Source organism: Pseudonaja textilis, chromosome 7, assembly GCF_049901715.1.
Source record: "Pseudonaja textilis isolate UNSWEBS1 chromosome 7, rPseTex1.2, whole genome shotgun sequence".
Taxonomy (NCBI): Eukaryota; Metazoa; Chordata; class Lepidosauria; order Squamata; family Elapidae; genus Pseudonaja; species Pseudonaja textilis.
Genome location: NC_141996.1, coordinates 15,287,068 through 15,306,806, shown reverse-complemented (window position 1 = coordinate 15,306,806; position 19,739 = coordinate 15,287,068). Strand labels below are relative to the sequence as shown.

Sequence of the window (19,739 nt, the reverse complement as noted above, 5' to 3'; positions counted from 1 at the left end):
GGCAAAAAAAAAAAGTAAAAAAAAGAAAGAAATCAAGACCAACAAATACAAAAAAAACCCAGCACAAAATGGCAAGAAACCACACATGTGATCATGATTCAAAGTCTATATCAAGAATATGAAATCATTTTAGAATATCATACCTGCTATCTTTTTCCATACCTCCATTGCCTGAGTCTTCTGTATTGGTATCTATACTGGTATAATGCTCCAATTTAGCCATTAGTTCTAATTCTATCTGTTGCAAGTTACATTCCTTGATTGCACACTCAACATCTTCTGTGAATTGAATTTGTTCAGCCAAACACAGGATCTATTGGAAAAACATATCCATAAAGAAGAATAAGTTACACCATCTAATAGCATCCATGATGGCTGTTTAAAGAAATCACACTACTTCATTTATCCACAAACCCAAAATACTCTCCTGCTGCAACTCTAATAGGTAAAAAATTGTCAAACAATTTATTATATTATTAATGCTGTATCCAGATTTTAAAAAACTATGCTTATTTGAATATTTAAAAGCAAAAATAAACTGTGAGTTCAGAGCATAGATTAAACTGCCAGTGACTTGTGCCTCTGACAGAACAGGTTAGGGGCAGTCAACAAATGGTTACCCTATGCTGTACCTTTCAAACCATATATAAATGCAAGATACATCTACATCATGAAGGTGCTACTTGCAATGCAAGGAACTGGCTAAAGCAAATGAAATAGAGTAACCCTGACTTGAAGTACCCGGATAAAAGTTATTGCAGTTATTGAGCACTCAACAATATTATTTCATGGACAACTCCGTTTAACTATTGAGATAGATCCAGACCAAAGTAAAACCACTAAACCACTATGACACTTCAGTTAATCAAGATTAGCATAAACCTTATTGATTTCAATGGCTATACTGTGATTTATTTTGTATCTAAATTTACTTCAAAGAGTTGCATGCAACGTTGTTTATTAGCCACTAAAAGAGATTCTACTCTTTTCCACAATCTTCAGTATATATCCCAAAGATTCAGTGCAGATTGTAGGGATACAGATGGCTTGAGGGATGGGGATAAGTGCAAAGGAAAGTACTTTTACCTGATGTTGGATATAATCCAAATTGCAAACCAAATTGAGTTCTTTTCAGATCAATTGGATAGATATATTCAAACTGTTATTTAGTTTAGATTCAAATTCAATTCTACTCAATAGTTGAGATAAAAATTAGTAAGCAACCACCATATACCACCATATACTCAAAAACCCTCATTTTTGCAAAACTGAAATGTTGTTTTTGCATAGAAAAAAAATGAACATACCTGTGAAGGAAAAAGCGATGGATCAATTGAACCCTGTAATCTTTTCCCAGTGGCTACACAGTCGATCAATAGTTTCTTTAATGTCTCCTTCATCTCTAAAGACAATTTGTTCAGCCATACCTAGCAAATAATATATCAAGAAAATCCAATAAACCACGTTAACATACTTAATTTTGACAAATGGAAAATTGGGGTGGGAGGGAGGAGGAGCTTACTTTCTTACCTCAACATCATTGGATAGCAGAATTTTATTTTTGAAAGGTACGGTTTCACCTTCTACAGATTTCATTGCAATAATATTTTTAAAATCGTCATCAAAGCTTACACTGTGAATTCCTGTTAATGGAATAATGTAGCATTGATTAGTTTAATATAGGAATGTGTAAAACCTTCGATGTTCAGAAAAATTGGTTTTCAATGGTCCATGGCTGAACCTGTTCATACATAGAACAACACTGATCTGGATAAGGGCTGAAATTAAATTGTTCTGGGCAGAAAAGGATTGAAATGAGGATGAGACTGGAAATAAGCCAATGACATCAGTTACAGCAACTGGAGAGAGAATAGAAAAAATACTGAGAAAAGCAGGGGTGAGGAGTCTGGTGGGATGTTACAATGGGAGTCTGATCCATACTGTTGATTCCACAATAAGGAATAGGCATGCAGACCCATTCATCTATTAGCACCTGTTTCTTGGAATTAAATTCCTCTTGGAATAATGCCCAGAGTCTGATCTCCTGAAGTTTAAAAATTGAATTAAAATGCTTCTTTTTGCAAGACTATATGAGGTTTGAAGAATGACGGTTGTAGCATTTGATTGTTATGTAATTTACTTGATTATATTGCATTGTGATTTGTATTGTTGCTCTATTGTATTAGCACATACTAAATAAAAGCATAATTACTGAGTGAGTAATGTGATTCCCATAACTATCCTATAAATCAGAATTTTGGTTTCACTGAGCAAGGAACAATATTCAAATTTTGTATCTATTACACAGATGCTAATTTGAAATAGTTTAGCAGAAGTTGTGCAATGTGATAGTTTGTTTTAGGTTCAATGCCTAAACCACATCTATTTTCTGTACTGTGCACATCCCTAATATAGTTATATCACTTTTAACAGAAATTTAACTTGGATTATAATATGGTGATTTAAAAATGGAAATTTATTTGAAGTCAAATTAAAACAATGCTTTTTATAATACATTCATAGATTTATATCCAAAATAACAGAAGCCAATTTTGCTCACATTACTGTTCTATCATATATATTTTAGATCTCTTATGAAGAATCCTGCCATTAGCCCAGAATGGATATGGAAGAGAACTGTAGAACATTATCTGCCAATTAAAGTATTGGCCTGAATTCATCATCATTTCTGGAAATGTCATAATACTACATGTATAAATAAATGAAAACAGCATTTTTTTAAAGCTGGACTCTTAAAAATATTTAAGCAATCTCTATAAATAGATTTCAATTTATATTTTCCCCATTTCCATATGTATTACTAGAAAAGAACATAAGAACATTTTTGTTATCTTTCATGGGAAACCTATTGTAACCAAAATCTTCCACTGTCAGAAACCTCACAAGCCATCAAGGTTTAGAAACATTTATTCAGGTTATTTTAAAATCTCTTTTTAAAATTTAATTGTACCTAATATTACTATAACTGATCTATATGTAGACTACTGCAATATAAATTTCTGTGGAAGAATGCAGATCTATCTTGTTAGCAAGTAAGTCAGGAAAGGATAGATGTGATCAATAACAATAAATTGTTAGGGTAGCATACTCTTTGATTCTCGTGATGCCTTCTATAACAGGGAATATTAGGTAAACACCTATCCTTTGAAAATAACCATATGGTTTTTAAAAAGTATGTCAAACCTTCCTACTGGAGTTTGATAGCCAATAAATTTAAATAAACAACATATTTCTCTACCAATCTGTATACTTGCATGATTTAAGTGATTCTTTGAAAAGGTGCCACGGAAATTCATTTTACTCCAAGTACTATGAAAAGTATGCAGAGTAAAACATTATTTAATTTTTTTAACATCATAAACGTTTAGAAATTTAAATTATAAATATTTTTATTTAAATCTTTTCTTTTACAGTGCAAAAGTAGAATGGAAATGGGGGGGGGGGGAATTTGGTAAGCCTTTGGCATGGGAGGTTTTATATTGCTGTAACAAACAATGAGGGATTGAGAACCATCCAAAGTTCTGTAGCTCAGCAACATGTAAGACATTACCACAGTGGAATAGTCTACCTTCGGAGATTATAAGTCTCTGGTGGGCTTTGAGTCTGCATATCCATCTCTCATGAATGGTTTAAATGGTTTTCTTACACTTTGGTAGAACTAGATGATGTTGTGCTTCATTCCAACTATTCACTTTTTAAAAATTCTTTACCATTCTTACCGGCAAACAGCTTCTTCAGATGAGATTGGATAACTAATGGATTAGTAGACTGACCCAAGATTTCCAGAAGATCATCGTCTCCAATGAAATAAAATCTAGGGAATGCAGAACGCTTTTCCTATGTAAAAATAAATAAATTCAGACAGCCTCTCCAATACAGCCCAGTAATTATTTCTGAACCAGTTAAACTAACATCTTTTCAAATAATGAAATCAGGAATAGCTGTGAACCGAACATCTCTACTTTTACACACAAACACACACACAAAACCCACAACCCAATAGTCTCCCTCTATCACTTGCTTGTTCTTCCAATTTTTTTTTAATTTTTATTGGTTAAAGTACTTAAGAAATGAAAAATGAACACAAAGAATAAGACAGAAATATATGAATAAAAAAACATAACTTGAAAGATGTTAGGTTTGTGCAGCACTTCAGCTTCAGAATGGGTATAATGACACAGCTGCTTTAAGATGTCACAGAAAAATGCTATTTTTGCACTCTTATGAGGGTATGCATAAGTATAAACACAAATGTTTATTAATAATCTCAAGGAGATAATATAAAATTTTAGTGTTCATCACCTGAATTCACAATTAAATTGAGTGATCAGAATTGTTTACCTCCAGGAATTCATTTAAAGATTTTTGACATCTCTGAAGCTGGTCAAGTATAGTAATTAAGGCTGTCCTTATTCCTGCTCGAGTATTCAAAGAAATTACACGATTATCTTCTTTGATATCTGCCATTATTGATCTTTAAAAGGAAACAACATAGTGTGAATATATGCTGCTCTTTGTTCTTTAGTTTTAATAACACAAAAATAAGCAACTGAAACTATTATTTATGACCTGAAGTATGAAAATACAATTAATACAATTACAAATTTTTCATACAATGCTTATGCTTTCCTCTGAGGAATGTAAGAGGCAATTGGATTAAAAGACAGAATATAAAGTTAACTAACCTAAAGTCTTCATCTACTCTGTTAAAGCGTGCTTGCTCTTTAGGCAAAGCTCCACGACCAAAAATGGGCTCCAGATATACCCACTTCCTCTGAATTTGATTTAGATTCTGTAGATATTCATCCAGTTCAGCGAGTTTCTTTTCCCAAACAGAAACTTTATCTTGGAAACCTTTGTAATATGGAGAGTCTTTCAATGACTGAAGTAGGCAACGATTGTCTCCAACTTGATTGACTATATCTTTCCAATCTTTAATCAATTTGATCATGCGGTTCTGGCTATCTTCATAATCTGTTAATGTAAAGAGAGCTCCAACTCCCCAAAGCTCAAGCTCACGCAAGGCTTCTCTGATTGTAACCTCACCATGAGCCCTGCTGTTCAAATCCTGTTAGCAAATATAAATTAACATTAATTTAAGCTAATGATATATACTTATTATAGGTAAATCCAAAGAACAAAGAAATGTCAGATACTGATTTATAAGGCACTAATTGATTTTTTAATTAAACATTATGGTATTAGCAATAGCAATAGCACTTAGACTTATATACCGCTTTATACTGCTTCACAGCCCTCTCTAAGCACTTTAGAGTCAGCATATTGGCCCCAACAATCTGGGTCCTCATTTTACTGAGGGATGGAAGGCTGAGTCAACCTTGAGCCTGATAATATTTGAACTGCTAAATTGCAGGCAGTCAGCAGGCAGCAGAAGTAGCCTGCAGTACTGCACTCTAATCACTGCACCACTATGGCTCACTTACATAATGCTATGGTATACAGATTTGTGATATATTTCCAAGGTCTAAATAAAATGAGTAACAAATTAAAATCTCTAACAAAATTATCTTGAATAATTAATATTTCTATACTAACCAGTCAAATCATTTTATCAGATGACGGTTCCCAAATACATATGAGCATTTTCTATAACACGGTTTACTATTAAGGGTTTCTATCTTCAAGGTCAGGTATAAGAACGTTACTAGAGTGTAATGAAATTTCTGTACCACTTACGAACAATATATCAGTACTACATGTTGAAAATTATTACTTCTTTCTTTATACAGAAAGAACTGATTTAGTAAGTATTTTTAATTAAACTTGGATAATAACTTTGGAGCATTCCTTGCTTTAAATGGAAGCCAAAAATACGTCCCCAAATTTCCTTCAAATAATTTTCTCCATCCTAAAAAATAATTCACACCTTCAATTCTGCTGCTTTTTCCACAATGACATCTGCCACTTTTAGGAGGTCTCCAAACATCAGAGTTCCTAGACTGGTACCCCTAGGAAGACCAAGAATACGAAAGAGGTCCAGCCAATGATCAGATGACAAGTGTTCTCCCTTAACGTATTTCAATATAGGAAGGGTCAGCTGTAAGGAAAAAAAGAGCATATATTAGTAGATATTTTTGCTTTTTTTAACAATGAATGTATTCTATATTTAAACAATAAAGGATTATGAAAGAATCATGAGTAACAAATACTTGGAACAGCCATATTCTTATATTTGCACTCAATAGTACTGACTTTAAATCCAAAAAATTAATATTATTTCATATCATTTTAACCTGGCATATTAAATAATATTTTTAGATTTATTTCATAAACAGCAAGATGCCAAGTTAGAATCCCGTACTTAATTAACACTGGATCTTAACAATACAGGTAGTCTTATCTTAAAGTTTATTTATTCAGCAACCATTCAAAGTTACAACAGTGTTGAAAAAGGGGATTTGCAATCCAGCCTGGAAGTTCTGACCACTGAAGTAAACAGACTTCAGTAAACAAAATTTGCACTCGCATTTACAACTAGCTTTTGGTGGCCTGGCCTACCCATTGCCACCAGCTGTCACTGTTGCCCAGTCCTCTCTGCTGCAATGCCTTCTTTTCCTGGTTCAGCTGGGGCTTCGGTTGCTTGCCTGCCAGAGCCTCCTTTTGTGCACCAGCCAGGGCTTTCATTCCCAAAAAGATCTAGCCAATATATGAAATAAAGTACTTTCTGCGCTGGCACAAGCCAGGATCTTCTTTCACAGACTAGCCTTCTTTCATGAGCTGGGGGAGCTGTTTCTTTCACCAAAAAGAGCCCTGAATGGGGTGTGAATGATGAAAGGAGGCTGTGGTCAGCGCAGAAGAGCAGCCCTGCTTGATGCGCAAAAGAAGCCTTGCCCTTGTGAGGCAAGGGGGTGTGATAAAAGGCCCTAGCAAGTAAAGTATTGGAATGTGGTGTGGCAGGCAATGCAGTGGGCAGGGCTGGGAGGGAACGACAGCTGGCGGTAGCAAGTAGGGTTAGATACTTTGTGAGATGAGAAGGTTAGGGTTAGGGTTAGAGATAAAAGGTAGATAGATGCGTGGGGAGTTGAAATGGATGCAGTTCTTTACTTTTTTCCAAGAATGGCTGTGATGACCCAGAGTATCTCAGAAATATAACAAAAACCAAAACATAAATAAAAGTCCTTTAATGCCTTCAACTTGGCTTCACTGTTCAATTGTTCACAGTGGAGGAGTAAACTATTTTCAAAATAACATTTCAAAGGCAAGAAATGCAGTTGACATTCAAAGAGCCGACAATGAAGCAAAAACCAAAAACAAACCGCACTGAATAATAAAGTTCCTTGACAGACCAGGATAGATCATTGCTAACTTCAGGAAGATAACCAGGGACAGTCCATTGGAAGAATGCCAACCAAGATAAACCTTCTTTAAGAATAAAACACTAATTTGTCTCCAGCATCTGTTAGCACACATGTCCAAACTCTTATGCAAATCTCCCACTTGCAACCCATGAAGATGATCATGGCCCTCTCCTCTTGAGTAGACCAGGTTTTACCCTGATCCTCTCCTCCCTGCATGCCTTAGGATGGATAGGGGATGGGCCTGGGTCCTCTTCTGACTGCTCAGCCGGCCTCTGCCCTTCCCCAGCCTCCTCCACCATCTCTGGAGCCACACTTCCACTCCCTGTTGGCTGTTCCTCCTCTTCCTCAGAGTCAGTCTCCACCAGGGGCATGAAAATGGCTTTGATCCTGGCCTAACAACTGTTTGGGATTCATTTAACAACAGCCTCTGGGATTGCTAGAACTGCTGTCACTATGCAAAGCAGTCATGTGATGTTTTGCCTAATCACTGTGTTACTTAGCAACAGAGTTGACGGTCCAATTAAGGGAGGGCTACAAATATGGGAATATGGTAATAATATTAGACCATCTTACACAGCAATTCCAACAATAAGAGAAATAACAATGTGAAATGCTTTGAATATTTTGAAAGGTTATATGCTAAAATTAATTGCTGTAATCAAATGCAAAACCTAGAAGGGTCTTCAAGATATATATGTGAATGAATGAAATACTGTATACTCTATAAATATGCCTAGGTCTCAAAACTCTCAAAATATTCTAAACATTCCAATATTTGTCTTAATTTTCTCGCATGATCGTTTTACCTTGTATTGATCCACCTCTTTTTGCAATTTCACGGTCATTATTGTGTGTTCTTCAATCTTTCTCAATTTTTCATGCCAGTTCAACAAGAATTCTTCAAACAGGTAGGTCTTACTCCTGTATGCAATATATATTAAAAAGTTCAACCACTATTATAATTAAGAACTAGGTACAGATAGTACTCAGGTACAAGGGCAATTGGGACTGGGATTCCTTAGAGCTAAGATAATGTGGCTGTAAAATGCAACACCATATGACAACAATGCCAGCAAGTTGCCATCATAACTCCAAGATGCAAGGATTTTTAAGTGGGAAGAGATGGGAGTCTACAGTAAGGTGCATGGAATGGTTGGGGGGGGGGGTTGCAGGGAGGTGAGTGAGGCTCAGAGCAGGATGCATGCAAGTTGGGAAATGCTGTGTGAAGGGGGTGATACAGCATTAGTGTAGGGAGGCCAGGGTAAAGGATGGAGCAACACCACAAGAGCATGGGGAGACCACCAGAGCAGACTTTCCACCAGAATGACAAGTAACTTTCCATGCCAGCTTCCCCTTTGACTTTGCTTGTGGGAAGACAGCAGGGAAGGTCACAAGCGGCAATCATGTGACTGCAGGGTGCTCCAAAGTGCAAACTTATTGACAAGCACCCAAATGACAATTACATGACTGGTGGTAGCGCAATGGCTGGAATGTTGAAGACTAGTTGTAAGTTATCACTTATTCAGCAGTGCTGCAACTTCAAACTGTCACTGAACAAGTGGTCAATAAGAAAGCAAAGACTACCTATGAGCCACAGTGGCACAGTGGTTAGAGTACAGTACTGCAGGCTACTTCTGCTGACTGCCGTCAGACTGCAATTTGGCAGTTAAAATCTCACTAGGCTCAAGGTTGACTCAGCCTTCCATCCTTTCGAAGTGAGTAAAATGAGGACCCGAAATTATAGGGGGCAATAGGCTGACTCTGTAAAAAAACTGCTTAGAGAGGGCTTTAAAGCACTGTAAGTGGTATGTAAGTCCAAGTGCTATTGCCATTGCTACCTGTAATCTTAAATACCTAAATGTAATCCAATCTTCATTGGCTTTTTCTTGAAAACCTTCATAAAATTGTTCATACAGTGACCAAACTTCAGCACAGCATTCAATGTCTCTGCGTACTTCATTGGCTAAAGAGAAATCAGGCTCTTCTAAATCAAAGTGACAACAGTCGTTACTGAAAGAAAAGAACACAGCAATGAGTTATTTGTAAAAATAATAAAGGCAGTATACAAATAAATAAATAAATAAATGTTACATTGTATGCCAAATAAATATATTTAAATATACAGGTATGTAAATTGAATGCAATAAAAAAATATATAGATCAATCAGCAACATCTTGAAATTATGGGAACAATGAGAATATATATTTTCTGTATAAGAAAATGTTTCCTTCTATTTTCTTTCAATAGATACATCAACAATATACTTTATGTACAGTTAATATACAGTTATTAGAGAACAGCCATGGAATATCTGAGGAATAATAGAACAAATTAGAAACTAAAAGAACATTTATAAAATAATGCAATATGGTATGTGTTACCCAATTTTAAAATAATATTCCTAATGCTGATTGTTCTAACTGGAGATCAAACAAGTGAAAATATGTATTTTCCACAGTTGATGTTTTGTATATATCTTACATGGTAACATTGTAAATAAAAATCACTCCAGCTGCCTCTAGACTTTCACTTAAACTCTGATTATTTTATTAATTTGATTATGTCTTTGCCAAACTACATACTGAATATATATGCAGTACATTATTTACAACTATAATTGAGACTGGAATTTCAATTGCTAAATGATACGGCATTTAGCAAGCCATCATGCAATCGCATTCAATTTTACAATCATTTTTACTGCGGTTAAGTGAATTACCAGAATTGTTAAGTGAATTACCAGAGTTGTTAAGTGAATAACATAGTTGTTAAGTGAATAACATAGTTGTTAAGTGAATTATGGAGTTGTTAAGTGAATTATGGAGTTGTTATGCAAATCCAGCTTCCTCAATTGACTTTGCTTATTGGAAGCTGGCTGGGAAGGTCGAAAATTACAACTACGTCAACACAAAATGCTTCAACCATCATAAATTTAACCCAGTTGCCAAAGGTCCATATTAAGATCACATGACCATGGTCATGGTGAGAAAGTGATAAGTTTGAGCACAGGTCATAAATTATTTTATAAATGTCATAAATTCAAGCCCTTGTTAAACAAACATTTGTAAGTCAATGACTACCTACATATATTTGACTTAAACTGATTTTAAACATCTAAGTGGGATGAGACCTTCTTAGTATTTGATGAGAACCCATCAGGAAGTAACAAAATGTCCTGGAAAAAGACCATGGCAAGCCATTACTAAATTATCACTAAAATGACTATGTGTTCATGAAAGACCCCAAAAATCAAATTTAAGTTGAAAATTTTATTGTTAACAATATGTTTGTAATTTAATGTTAAGGTCTAGTAATGAGATAAATAAAACTGTGTATTAGTTATATGTTCAAAATCACCCATTACAATTTTTTATACCTATTTCTTTTTACAGTAGAAAATTATCTTTACTTCAAAATTAAAGTAAAGTATATCATGCCATGTAAGTTTTAGAAAATCAGATAGGAAATTGAAAACGGACAGAACTTTAATCTAATTGTTTTATTTTTTTATTTTATTTTATTCTAATAGCTGTTACTTTACTTTCAAAAATTCTATATACAAAACTATTCCTAATATGTTGGTATTTGTTCATACTTATACAAAAATAAGCATACACAAGTTTTTGCTTTATATCCTCAAGTTCATCAAACTCAATTTTCTTTTCCTTTATGATCTCAGCACTTCTCTGTAGCACATCATGATGTCCTGTTTCAATGACATCATCACTAGGTTTCAACTGATCCCACCGAGCTTTAAATTTTTCCAGTTCCTGAAGATAGGTATTAACACGGGTTTTCACATTGCCTTTCATCACTTCGACCTGAAATCCAAAGAGTAAGTAAAACAGGAACAAAAGGTTTATTATTAATTTATTCCAGAAACAGCTACTGTATATATTAACAGGATTACTATAAAAAATGATTAACATTGCTCAAAGGGTAGTTTTACAATATATCATACTATTAATTTGTACTCTCAAATACAATTTCAAATTAGCAGTGTTGTGTTTGATACTTTTCTTAAAAAGAGTGAAAGGAACCCTGTAACTGAATATATAATCCAGATCTTGCCTTACCACTTCAAAGTGGAAGACTTACAGATTCGAACCTATCCCAGATTCTGGAAAACAGTACCAATAACAACCATGTATTGGCTTTGGAAATAATCAAAATATATATGGAAGTTCATGCTAGAATCTCATTCTTTTTTCCATGAAAAGTTTTATTTATCACATTGTATCCAAGGTTTAAACAGGGAATTTTTTAAAAATTCAAAAATTCAGAACAACCCCCTAGAATCCTGGGCATTTTATATCAAGTTTTGAAGACAAAATAGCAATAGCAATAGCAATAGCACTTAGACTTATATACCGCTTTATAATGCTTTACAGCCCTCTCTAAGTGGTTTAGAGAGTCAGCATATTGTCCCCAACAATTTGGGTCCTCATTTTACTGAAGGATGGAAGACAGAGTCAACCTTGAGCCTGGTGGGATTCAGTGTGCCAAATTGCAGGCAGCTGGCTGTAGCAGAAGTAGCCTGCAGTACTGCACTCTAACCACTACACCACCAAGGCTCTCAGCTGTTCCTGGTTCAACCTGTTTTATATGTGTGTGTGTATGTATGTATGTATGTATGTGTATATATATATATATATGTGTGTGTGTGTGTGTGTGTGTGCGTGTGTGTGTGTGTGTGTGTGTGCGTGTATATAGAATGTGTATGTGTATGGAATGACTCTTAGTTACCTGTTCTTTAATCATCAGCTGATGACTCTCCATCATTAACTCAAATTTATCCCATGTAGCTCTCAAGCTGCCAATTGTTTCAATGCCCCCACCAGCCACAGTTCGGAGAAGCTTATTTTTACTTTCTGCTTCTTGGAAAAGGAGAAAGACCTAAGCAGAGAGATTTGATATTCGCATAAATACATTGTATGGGTCAATAAATAAATTAACACCATCTTTTATGATCATGCAATATTTGGAGTAGAAAAAAACAAATGTGGATGTGTATATAGCATGTAGGCAACCCTTCAAAGAAATGTGTCTTTTCTTGGGATTATGCAATATTGCAATAATGAAATAGCATACGGTAACAATGAAGTCTATTAAGAAATAATTAACAATTTTAGATAATATTCATATTCTAGAAATATTCAGATATCAAATTTGTTCAGATCTTGATAGTAGAGAAAAATATTACCTCTTCTTTTTTGTCTTTTAAGTTTTTATATTTTAAACTATCTTCCGTTATTTCTTCCACTGACTGGGGCCTTATTACTAAGACATTCATAGCATCATTGAGAAATGAAGAAATATCATGCTGATGACCTACATAAACATCAAGAGAAAACACAATTGAGTCAATAACAACAACAACAAAAACAACAACAATCAATCAATCGATAGACAAAAATGGCAAATCCAGTCTAAAAAATTGGTTGACGTGCTCCCAACCATAATATCCCTATGGACTAATTTGTAACAATCCGTCCATCAAATATTTAGGATTAAAGCTCCCATTATATCCCTCATTCTCTCATGTGTCAGAATTATAGGTGAGTTATATTGATTAGTGTGTTTGTTCATAGTTTTCTAATTGATTGTATAATTGGATGATACTAGATCTCTGCTATATATTATATTGTTTCCAGTTGTCATTTTTTATTAATTATATTGCATCACTGGTTTTTATTTTAATTTTCTATTCCCCATCAAGAGGCATCATTCTAACATAGGTATCAATATAAATTGCTAAATAAATAGACAAATAAAGCTTCTTTGGGGCAAAAAAAATCCTATAGTTAGACATTTTCGACTGAACTGAAATGTGTGGTCATAAAATTGTATTATCAACCAAATAGAACACAAAACAAGTGAAAAAGCAGAAAAGAATACTGTTTGTCTTTAACTCAGCCCTTATTCCAAAAGGAAAGGATTTGGCTTATAAGAGAATACACCAGTTATAAGATTTATGTGATTACTCTTAGATGGGGGGAGGAAGGATCCAAGCATTTTGCAACTCCAAAAAGCTTATTGATATTTATTTAGTTTCAATTATAGCTTGCACACTCCTGATTCAGACTAACCTAACCTAAACACAGCAGTCAAGTTAGAAATTATGCTAATCCTTGAAGCTTGGTTTTCTTCCCGTTTCACTATAAATGAAAATGTCAAGGAAGAAAATAACTGAAAATAGCTGCATAAAATCAACTATCTCCCTCTATTTGCCAGAAGGTGAAAATTATTGGAAAAGACGGTGTTTTTCTTCCTTCCTCAGGACTCCTTACTACAGGCTACAGTATTCATTTAGGGTTATAACTCCACAAAACACCTAGCTTTCAGTAAAAATTAACAACAGTAAAATATAAGCAAATTTATTTGGTGAATTAACATTTCAGAATATTTAGTCACATTGAAATTAATAGTAATTTTGGAGCTACAAATTTAAGAATAGCTTCTTAGATAGAAAGCAAGATTAGAAGCTATTCCTGCTACAATAACAATTTTGATATTTTCTATTCTTCTCTATTTTATGTAATTTTAAATCTATTGAATATAGTTAAATGTTATAAATTCATAGCATTTCAAGTAATTTAAATACTCTAGGCAAAATAATAAATGTTTTTTTAAAGAAAAAGCAGAAATAAACGAATGACTTATCTTCTAAATAGTTTTTCTTCTGAGCATTTACCTTGTATAGATTTTCTCAAAGACATCACTAGAGCATCATACAACTTCTGGATAAGATCATCGATGACAGACTTCACAGGATTACAGTTCACTATGAGGCAATCTACTTTCACAATGCTTCAAGGATCAGAATAAATTCATTATATTTCACATTATTATATGACATTTAAAATAAACCCCAAATTCAAATTAAGTGTTGTTCAAGCAACCACATTAAACTATCTTGTTTGTTCTTGATAGAAGTATCTCGCAATTTATTGAGTCAGGGAAGAAGGAAACGTTCCTTAGAATCCCTGATAATGGGACAGTACCAGACTCAGTCAAAGCAATTTTGAAGGAAATAAGAAAAGAAACTGATGGAACACATTGGCTGAGTCTTTCCCTTTACAACAGTTTTTGAAATTCAGGACCAAGTACTATATTAAAAACAAAACAGCTATCCCAAAAGACTTATGTTTGTAAGTCTTCTACTATGCAATACCTTGGAAGACGTTCCACTTCTTTTCCTTTCACTTTTAGGGTCTTGAAATTTTTCTCCCAATCTTGTTCTTTGGAAAGATGAATTTCCACCAAAGCTTCCATATCGACTTGTCCAATTATCACCCATTCCTTCAGCATGGAGGAAGGAATTCATATTTTTATTTAAAAATATGCTACTTATTTCAGTACGTGGCTATATAAATCCTGACCCTTTAGGTACATAAACAGAAAAAGAAAAATGCTTCAAATGCATTTCAGGAAGCTGATTCTTTCCCACTTTAATCCAATATCTTTTGGTTTGAAAGTTTAGGCATGCAGCTGTTCACCACTGCTTATACCATTCAGTACTACAGCTACCCATCACTTACCACTGGTAATTGTGATTGGTAACTCCATCGCTAAGCAACAGGGTCATAAGATGTGACATCCAATGATCACACAAACCTACAATAGCAGACTTGGCAGTCCCAGTTGCCACTGTTAGTGAATCCTGCATTATCACAGCCTATCTCAGCCACATGATCACCTGCCAGCTTCCTGATTAATTTTGCTTGTCAGAATATTTCTTTAATATTTGAATGCAGTCTATACCTCAAAAATGCCAGAGTTAGAACAAGAATTGTTATTCGGGATATATACGGTAATAATGTTGGTTCCCAAAAACTACTTCTCAGCACATGAAAGCATGAATGCAGCACTTGTTGGTGAACTGCACATAATAATTCCTTTAATGAGTTGACAACCCAGGTGCTGGGATCACACTCCTATGCTTTCCAAAACAGCTGTTCTAAATTCACTCTGAAGCACTGCACCAAGTATTCTGCTGCTACAGAATGCATGCATCTGATTACTTGGTAAATATTACATTACCGATATAGACAATCTGAACTATGTTATAAATATTGCAAATTCATGTCTGCCTTAGACGTCTTATGTTCTGTACATCACCAACAGGGGTGGGATTCAAATGTTTTAACAACCGATTTTGTGGGTGTGGCTAGGTGGGCGTGGCCATGTAACTGGGTAGGCGTGGCTTGTTTTTATTTCTTTTCTTTTTCTCTTTGGCAGCACCTCCCCTCCAGGTTTTTTTTGGGCCTTCTGGGCCTCAGGGAAGCCTCCTGAGGGGGGGCGTTTTTGCTCCCACTGGGGCCCAGGAAGGCAAAAAATGGAGCATTTTGCCTTCCTGAGCATCAGGGAAGCCTCCTGGGTGAAGCAGTAAGACAGGAGAGGAATTCCGACAGAGCTGATCATAGGAACAGTTGATCTCAGGAAGGAGAAAAAAAGAAATACTTTAAGGAGTGACTGGGCAGGAAAGAATCCAGTCAGCGATGTTGTGCATGCACAATGAGGACTGAGTGGGAGGGGAGGAGCGGGCAGAGAAGGGCAGGGCCAGCCAGGGGCATGATTTGCTGGTTCTCTGAATTGTGCAGAATCATAACAACCGGTTCTACAAAACCAGTCCGAACCAATAGAATCCCACCCCGATCACCAGGTTATAACATAGGAAATGACTGGCCTGCGCTTGAAATAAACAAAGTGATTATACAAGTGAATACCGAAAAACTTCAAAAGCACATGCCCTAAAATATGTTTGAGCAAAAGGCAAGTGTTTACAAACCTTAAATTGATCTAAAACTTCTGCCAGTCTGCGGAACAAATCTTCTGCTTTACTAAATGTGGTCAGAAATCCACTTGCATTTCTTTCAGTCATGACAGAAAAGATGCACTCTTCATCGGTCTCACTTACTCCCTTAAATTGATTAGGGATAGAAATAAATCTCTTCATCTCTCTGTAATATCTTGCTCGTACTTCTTCAAAGGGGGGCTTGAATTGCAATCGTCCTTGTCTGAAAAATATTTTTAAAATGTTATTAAATAACATTTTATAACATTAACAACCGTATCAAGAAGCCATACCTTGGAGTAATCTGGTTACAATTACTCCATTAAAAGATATAGACATATATGCATTTTTCAATGTGTTATCAACCTCAAGAACATCTTACTTGTAAATTAAATCAATGTTTATTTCTGGCAGATTTTCATTGAGTGCTTCCAAGCCCATCTGATACTGATGCTCCAAAGCTTTGTAGAGTTGGTGGTTCCAATGAAGTCTCCAAGCTTTCATGTCATTTGAAAGGAAACCCTATAATTTGATGGTATTTAGGTTCAAAATTTTGCAATTAATCATGGACAAATTTATAGAGAGACTATATAGGGACTTTTCTAAAGAAAACTGTATTTAGGCAATCAGAAAACTCTGTGTCTATGGAATAACTCAAAACATGGCAAACAACTAATTAAACAAAAATTCAGATCAATAATTTCCAACTAAATCAACTCTATTGAATTACTTGGAGGAACAATATACAGTATTTGCATGCCTTAAGTAATAGTCAACATAGACTTTCCCGAATATTGAAATTCTTAGGGGTTATTATAATAGTATATAGAAGTGACCGTGAAAAACAGGGGGAAGAGTCACAGTCAGAACAATGGTCAGATAAGAGGCTGCTTAGTCTGCAGCAAGATCTCAGAAGGACCCCCCCCCCCCCCAGTTTGAGAGGCTGTAAAAGCAACAAGGGGGCAGACATATAATTTCAGACTTGCAAGATTCCCTTATTATAATCTACAATATTAGTTCATCCAGATGTGCTTCTTGTCTGGACTACCTGGCAAGACTGACATGCTTCATAAATACCATTCGTTGAAAACTTTGTTCTGGATTATTTGATTTAAATGTAGATGGAAGTAAGTTTCAATTTTCACAACAACAAATACTTTGTTTTGAATTACAGTGACACTGCTTTGATGGATTTCCAGTAATTATTATATAGTATGCAGCTACATTTATTCTATAGAACAGTGCTAGATAGAAAAATACAGAAATGTATTTTAGGTGGTTAAAAGTCATTTCCCCCAAATCTCAACAAATTATAGTATATGCTTCTATTTTATCATTCACTTTGCCGACTATTCTGTCATGAAAAATTAAAAGAAATAGCCTCAGTCACATCAGTGAGTTATACAGATAGTAGCATTTTCTGCTACAAACCTAGATAATTCCATGATTTTCCTAATATTTTAAGAATTTCCAGTTACTTGACAAACTGATAATTCTGTAATAAATATTTTGCCACAAATGTTTTGTAAAATTAAACATACATACATACATACATACATACGTACATACATAAATATGTATATTATACTGGTGTGTGTGTGTGTGTGTGTGTGTGTGTGTGTGTGTGTGTGTGTATTCCTGTCCTATTTCACTTAAGATTTAAAAGCGATAAATTCATGCCTGTGATTCAAGGCTGGAGAATCCTCCCCGAAGTTCTTGTAAACCATCTTTCCAACGCTGCTGTTGACGAAGCAGATCAATGTTCATCAGGCCAACAACCTACAGTATCAAGAAGAATTACAAGCATGCTACACTTTTAATACTGAAATAAAAAGTAAAAAAAAAATGAGGAAATAAGTTGAGGTGATCAAACATACCTTTTCTACAAAACTCATATGCCATTTTCTTAACTTTCTATTTTCTGTGGCAAGCCGTTCTGCTGCACTTTGTAGTTTCTTGATATACACGTCTAGTTCTTTAGGATTGTCCCATGTTATTTGTCCTTCTGCTTTTGAGTGCTGCCAAAGAAATACTTCACGTAAGTAAACAATGGAATTCTAATTATGTTCATTAAATGAAGAGTTCTTTCTGAGCATGTTTACAGAGCTTGAAATGAAGGAAAAGACTAGAAGTAAAAGGAAGAAAACAGATAAAGTATATATTCAATCGCAAATGAATTGTGATTTTTTTTATTGTCTTTTTTTGACAGTTTACAATGTATTTATTATACTACAGAAGTTAATAACATATACTATTTTTATACAGGTCAATCTGATTCAATATTGTTACATCCCTTAGGGAAATAAGGGTTATCACGATAAATATTCGAAAAAACCCTTTCCCCATTCCATCTCTATTCCTGTATAGCCATATCAGAATCAACTAAGGTGGTGCTTGATTCCAAAATAACAAACAAATAAGATTAAATAACAAGAGTTCAGCATTTTCATCTGATTTTACTCCTGCCTCTAGGCCAAAATAGAAGTCACCCATAGGCAAGCATTTTGGAGAAAAATAGGTCTGTATATTCCTCTTAAGCACAATTACTGCAAACGCTGCTTCCCAACAATTTGTAATATCTGGCCTTCCCTCAAAATTCATTCAAAACATCAGCTCTCAAGAATCCAGAATCAAATCCCTTGCTCAATCAGGAAATGCATACAAACAGAAAACCTTCAAGCTTTTAGAAGACAGAACGGTAATAAAAGTGAAAGGAATAAACATGCAATTACTTTAATTATCTGTTCAAATGCTAAAGCCGACTGCAGCATCATTGGCTTCTGACTGGGAATCATTTGCTGATCAATACTGTTATAAAAGTGTGCCACCTATTAAAAAAATATAAATCCACAAGGTTTCAATGCCATATTCATATTTAAAATAATTCATTTTTTCCAATTATTTTTATTCATCACTTAGCTTTCCATTTAATGTACAGTTTTAAATTTCAACTATAGAAAACTCTTCTAGATCTTACTGATTTTCAACTTCAATCACTTTTTGGAACTAGACTGGACTAAACATTTAAAAAGTATTTTGTTCTCTATAAAGCCATATTAACTATCTCCTCTGTTGTTTGCTTTACAATAAATGTGGAAAAAGTCATACTCTGAAAGTAATGATATGCAGACATAGTGGAGGGTGGGGGTTGTTTTTTGTTTTGCCATGAATGAAAACATTCTAAACTGTGAATTAAAACTGACAAATGGAAAGAAATTTAAACAAATACTCAACAATTGCATGGTGTTTTACATTTCTTCTAATGCCTTGGTGCATGAATTAAACCAGTAAAGATACAATGAAGTTCAATGTTTTAGTGCAAATTTTATTGCAAATTCAACCATACCCTTTCAATTTAATATCACAATCAGTTAGAATTCTACATGAATTTTACATTTTTGGAAATCAGGTAGAATTCACTCTTTAGCAGTGCTCACATATGTAATGAACTACATCAGTAGTAGACACTTATAATAAAACTACATTTTTAATCTACCTACCTATTTCTCTTTCTAGCTATTATATATATTATGTCTGTTACACAACCTTCCATCTCATGCAGTGACTCCCTTGAAATTATATCTAAGAATCAATCCATGAA

General features: G+C 34.6%; 1 protein-coding gene across 1 annotated transcript in view; it reads right to left on the bottom strand.

Moving 5' to 3' along the window:
• Positions 1-19,739, bottom strand: part of DYNC2H1 (dynein cytoplasmic 2 heavy chain 1) — a 148,631-nt gene that overhangs the window by 117,159 nt on the left and 11,733 nt on the right. Inside the window, exons 13-31 of the mRNA XM_026706904.2 lie at positions 18,871-18,966; positions 18,016-18,156; positions 17,819-17,917; positions 16,521-16,660; positions 16,133-16,361; positions 14,516-14,643; positions 14,036-14,151; positions 12,545-12,672; positions 12,088-12,237; positions 10,957-11,162; positions 9,195-9,350; positions 8,147-8,261; positions 5,909-6,079; positions 4,707-5,089; positions 4,363-4,495; positions 3,741-3,858; positions 1,531-1,643; positions 1,308-1,427; positions 163-313 (exon numbers count right to left, since the gene is read on the bottom strand). Coding sequence (XP_026562689.1) covers positions 163-313; positions 1,308-1,427; positions 1,531-1,643; positions 3,741-3,858; positions 4,363-4,495; positions 4,707-5,089; positions 5,909-6,079; positions 8,147-8,261; positions 9,195-9,350; positions 10,957-11,162; positions 12,088-12,237; positions 12,545-12,672; positions 14,036-14,151; positions 14,516-14,643; positions 16,133-16,361; positions 16,521-16,660; positions 17,819-17,917; positions 18,016-18,156; positions 18,871-18,966 — 2,893 coding nt within the window. The remainder of the gene's footprint in view (positions 1-162; positions 314-1,307; positions 1,428-1,530; positions 1,644-3,740; positions 3,859-4,362; positions 4,496-4,706; positions 5,090-5,908; positions 6,080-8,146; positions 8,262-9,194; positions 9,351-10,956; positions 11,163-12,087; positions 12,238-12,544; positions 12,673-14,035; positions 14,152-14,515; positions 14,644-16,132; positions 16,362-16,520; positions 16,661-17,818; positions 17,918-18,015; positions 18,157-18,870; positions 18,967-19,739) is intronic.